At 36.3% G+C, this 5,109-nt stretch overlaps 1 protein-coding gene across 1 annotated transcript; it reads right to left on the bottom strand.

Annotated features, from left to right (window-relative positions):
* Positions 1 to 2,738: 2,738 nt before the first annotated feature.
* On the bottom strand, positions 2,739 to 3,700 carry LOC148843450 (18.1 kDa class I heat shock protein-like). Its single transcript, XM_088956486.1, has one exon. It carries the CDS (start codon positions 3,407 to 3,409, stop codon positions 2,930 to 2,932), a length of 480 nt encoding a protein of 159 aa, XP_088812612.1. The 5' UTR covers positions 3,410 to 3,700; the 3' UTR covers positions 2,739 to 2,929.
* Positions 3,701 to 5,109: the final 1,409 nt, after the last annotated feature.

Below are 5,109 nucleotides of genomic sequence, written 5' to 3'. Positions count from 1 at the left end.
AAAAAAAAAAAACCTAAAATAGAGAGATAGAGACAGAGGCGGAGATGGCACTTAAAATAAACTTGGTGGTTGACACAGGCCGCACGACGGAGATGACACCGGAGGAAAGCTAGGGGAATTGCATGCGGCACCGACTACTGAACTGGCCACTTGGGATTGGGGAATACAAAGACTCGAAGAGAGACTAAGAGAGTGAGAAACAAAGAAAGACTGAAAAGGTATTAGGTTTAGGTTTCAGAGAGACAAAGAAGGGGAAAGGGAGAATTGCTGTGGTTTTTTACTTTTTTATTTGATTTTAACCGAAACTGAACCGATTGGTTCAGTTAACAGATTTTTTGATTTGATTTCGGTCGATTTTTTCGATCAGTTCGGTTTTTTGGTTTTTTTTTCTCACCTCTAAATGTATCCAACATTAAAAAAATGAAATAAACTATATAAAAAGATTGGAAAAGGATTGAAATCAACATCCTCGTCCTCATCTTCATCATCTTTTCATCTTCCTCAAGAAGAATTATACCAAAAAGAAGAATTATACCAATGCAGTAAACATGGAAGACTTCTAATGACTGCCGCCACCCCCTCTTCCACAATTTGATATGTTGTCTACAAGTTTCATTGAATGAACAATTAAAATCAAGGTTCCAAAAATGCTATATAGGCTTGTCTCTCTGTTAATCAAAGCCTGAATGAATGAAACAAGGGCAGTCACAATTAGTATCTTAATAAGCAAATTGCTTCAAAACCAATTTCTAGAAGAGAGTACCTGAATTAATGATAAAATATTAGGGTTGTAAAATTGACTTTTTATGTGAAAAATGAACTAATATCATCAGTGAAATTAGCCTTTTTCTCTTCCTAATGCAAGGACTGATCCATGCTTTTTTAAGTTTGAACCAAGCATTTCATTATAGTTATACTAAAATTAGTCTATAATTCAAAATATGGAAAAGAATGATAGTTAACACGTACCAAAGAAAAGAAACCATTTCAAAGACTTAGCATACTCAGCAAGTTGGAATAATATAATTCCAAAAAGATATTGCATATATTTGGTTATGTGGGTGTTTATTGAAAAAATCCCACTGCATTAGCGCTACATAGGTGTTGGCGTTTATTGCATATCAAATAATGTGAAACAACTGTTTAATTTTACTGTTTATCAAATAAATGATATAAAACTGAAATGCTTTGATTTTTGTATATGGTTATTTGGCAAAATGTCTAATTCTTGTTTTCCCCAATGCTGATGAGGTAAAAAGTAAAAAAAAAAAAACATTTAAAGTAATGTCCAACCACACAACAAAAATAGAAAATGTTTAAAGTGAAAAAGTAGGCACATCAATAAATGCCCACATAACCAAAGCATTGGACCCTTAGATATTTAGTTATAAAAGATTATTAGCATCCAACATTAACTGCTCATTCAGATAGATTCCAAGATCAGCCACTGAACATGTAATATATTTATGCACTAAATTATTATACTTGTAAGTGACAGACTTTGGCTGTTTGTACTAGTCCTTTTCCATTACAGTAATATGCAATAGTGGGGTTTCCTCTTCCTTTATCACTTAAAAAAGTTCAGATTTAATGTTGCTGATTAAGAAAAATGAAAAAAAAAAAACTTAACATTACTATTTCTACAATGAAGTTGCAAATGGACTACGTCAGTTAAGAAAAAACACAAATGCAAATTTTATGCAAATAGAAAATGTTTAGCTTATAGGCCGTGTTTGGTTGCAATATAATTTCATTTGCACTAATACAAATACATGGGACTGCAAATGAAGAAAATGCAAATTCCCATTTAATTTTATTTTGGATTTTACTTTATTCTACTCTTAGTTTATTTCATTTTTACTGCAATCAAACAAAATAAGTTAAAAAATGAAACGGTCAGAATTTATAATCAAACCATTTGCACTGTCATAGTTTTGCGTCAGTGGACATTTATTTACATTGCAACCAAACACTGCCATAAGCCCAGCTTGACAGTTTGGAAGGAACACAAATACAAACAAAATAGTACAAAATACAAGGTTTTGCACTCTACATATCTTTTACTCATTCCAAACTGAGCAGTAGATTCAAATTTTAATTTTCCCATGAATTCCCTTTAAGAGGAGAATGAAGCCAAAAAGGCTTTTTTCAGACAATTTCTTCCATCCATTCAAACCTGCTAGCTTCTTTTTGTCCTTGTTCAAATTGATCTAACCAAGTGCACACTCGAATTGAGGAGGGGATGAGGAGTTGACATTTTTGGTTTGATGTTTAATCATGCTGACCATCTCTGTACTTTATTTTTCAAAAAAATATATTGACCTATACATCAATAATCTCAAAGGTGAATCTCTTTGGCTGTACCTTATGATCTTCAATTTGTTCCATCACTACATCTTCTTCCTGGAGACCATCTTCAAGCCGATCGTATGAATGGGTAGTAAGGTTATTGTCATAAATTTTCATGGCTATTTTCTAATTATTGAGCTATTAATAGTCTTCCTAATTGCATTAGAAGTTGGTTTTCCTAACATAGAAAATGGTATTTACCAATAAAAAATACATATGAATGGGTGTAATTTGTAAACAATGGTAGATTTGGAACTTGGTTCACCGCTAGATTTTCAGAGCCCAGTAGCACGTTTTGAAATTTGGAGACATTAGCCCCAAAATACAAGGTCCCTTCGCCTCTTTGATTTTCGGACGATGGATGTCCAAATGGGAATTAACAGGGCAAATTACAATCCAATCCAAATCTCTGTTTCATTGCTCAACCCATTTACTCACAGAATCCCACAAAGTTCTTTACAGACCATAGACGAAGAGACGACACAAGAAAACCCAAACATAGACAAAGCACACAACAAATACAGACTCTCAAGTCTCAACCAAAAACCCACTCCATCATTTTGCGCTTCTGAAAAGCAATTTAACCAGAAATTTCAATGGCTTTCACCTCGGACTTCTTTACCTCTTCCTTGGCAACTGTGACAGTCAGCACTCCATTCTCCATGGATGCCTTCACCTGATCCATCTTTGCGTTTTCCGGCATTCTGAATCGCCTCAAGAACTTGCCTCTGCTCCTCTCCATCCGGTGCCATTTGTCGTTCTTTTCTTCATGCTCCCTGCTCCTCTCTCCACTAATCTGCAGGACCCTTCCCTCCTCCACTTCTACCTTCACTTCTTCCTTCTTCAGCCCCGGAAGATCAGCCTTGAACACATGTGCTTCAGGGGTTTCCTTCCAATCGATGCAGGCATTGACGAAGGCAGAGGTTTCCAAAGCCGAACTGGGCACAGAGCTGGGGTTTGTGCCGAAAGGGAAGCCCTCGAAAGGGTCACAAATATCCAGAGAAAATGGGTCGAAGATGTTGCTTCGTCGTCCGCTGAAGATGCTAGGAATGAGAGACATTCTTTACAATCGCAGGATTTAACAGAAACTCGGATGTTGAACAGAGAATATCAGACCACGAATGGAAAATTGAGAACTGAGAATTGACGATGCATACGTCGAAGGCGGAGTACAGATTTATAGGCATGGGAATTGGGAAAGGGACTCTCGAAGACTGGAACGTTCAGTGTTTCTCGTCGCTTGTAGACTGTTGTGTCTGATCAATCTGTAAGCTCTTGGTTGCTCTAGAAATGAAAAGAGGCCATGAGAAAGGAAACGAATAATCTGTAATCTTCTACCTCCTTCCCCACCTTCCTGTCCGCTTTTTGTTTGGTGGGGTCGGTTCAATTTGTAGGCTGAAAGTAGCGTACGAACCTTCAAGGCGGAGACGGAATCTGCCCTTTACGCAGGGCGCCTGACAGGTACATCCACCGTGCATTGGGAACATCTAGGCCCACCAAGTGTTTGTAGATTGACAGCTCTAGCCTGTTTTTGATTGGACAGATTCCCAATCTCATGGGCCCATGGGAGATAAATATTTAGGCCCCTTAATCGGTAAGATGGGCTTGCCATTCACTAGCGGGGACCGTACGATGTACGAGAAATTTAAAAAAATTAATAATTTTATTTACTATTAATTAATACTAAATTAATAATTAAAATTTGTTATTAATTAACTAAAAGTATTCAAAATTATTATTAATATTTAAAATTTTAATAATTGTATTTTTTATTTAATATTGATTTATAAAAAATAATTATTTTTAATTTAATATGAATAAATATCTTTTATTAAATTTAGTTTTACTAATAATTTGTAGTAATTTTAATATTTTTTATTATTTTAAATAAAATTATGATTTACTTTAAATAAATAAAAATAATTACAAAAGCTAATATTTTTATTAATTTCACTAATAATTAATAATTATATAGGAATGACAACAAGGTGGGTTCAGGGTAAGGCACCCCATCCTTGTTCTTGTCCCATAGTCAAGACACTCTACTCCATCCCGGTGGACCCCTCCCCTCCTCAGTGTTAGGCAGGTCTAGAGCAAGGCAACCACTCCCCAATGTCAAGCGAGTTTAGGGGCAAGGCACCCCACTCCTTATTAAGGATAGGGAATCTTCAAATTTTCTCGCCCCATCCCCAGTATTGGGTGAGTTCAAGTAGAGGTATAAATCGGGTTGTGCTGGGTTGGCACGACATGATTCGTATGTGGCCCTGCACAAAGTGTAGGCCATGTGGCTGTTAGACAGTTTTGTATGCCCTTACGTTCAATCCATTTTGATGTACTTTTGACATTTAGTGTAAATAAATAAAGTACATGTTTGATTCATGTTGTTTGGTATAATTCTGTGTAAGACTCTAAAACTGGACACTTATAGAAACTTGTGTTAGTTTTAAATGTTCACAGTCATTGGATAAGTCTGGGGAGATTTATCCTACCAAGGCTGATACTGATGTGCCACCAAGTGTTGGGATGGCTTGTTTCGGCCATTAGGGTAAGACCCAAGGCACATGTAGTATGAGATTATTTGAACCCTTAAACCAGATCAGATTTCCAGTATTGCCCTAAACCTTGGAGATAGATGGGCAAAACTGGAAAGTTACACCTGACCCCTGGACTCAATTATGCCACATCACTAGGTGTCGAATTGGGCTGTCTTTGATGTGTCAATCAGTGAGATCCTTAGTGGTGGTCAAAACTTGGATATTT

The sequence above is a fragment of the Nelumbo lutea genome, chromosome 8 (genome assembly GCF_056320005.1).
Source record: "Nelumbo lutea isolate HS-2025 chromosome 8, American lotus-T2T, whole genome shotgun sequence".
Classification (NCBI taxonomy): Eukaryota; Viridiplantae; Streptophyta; class Magnoliopsida; order Proteales; family Nelumbonaceae; genus Nelumbo; species Nelumbo lutea.
This window is presented reverse-complemented; position numbering and strand designations above follow the sequence as displayed.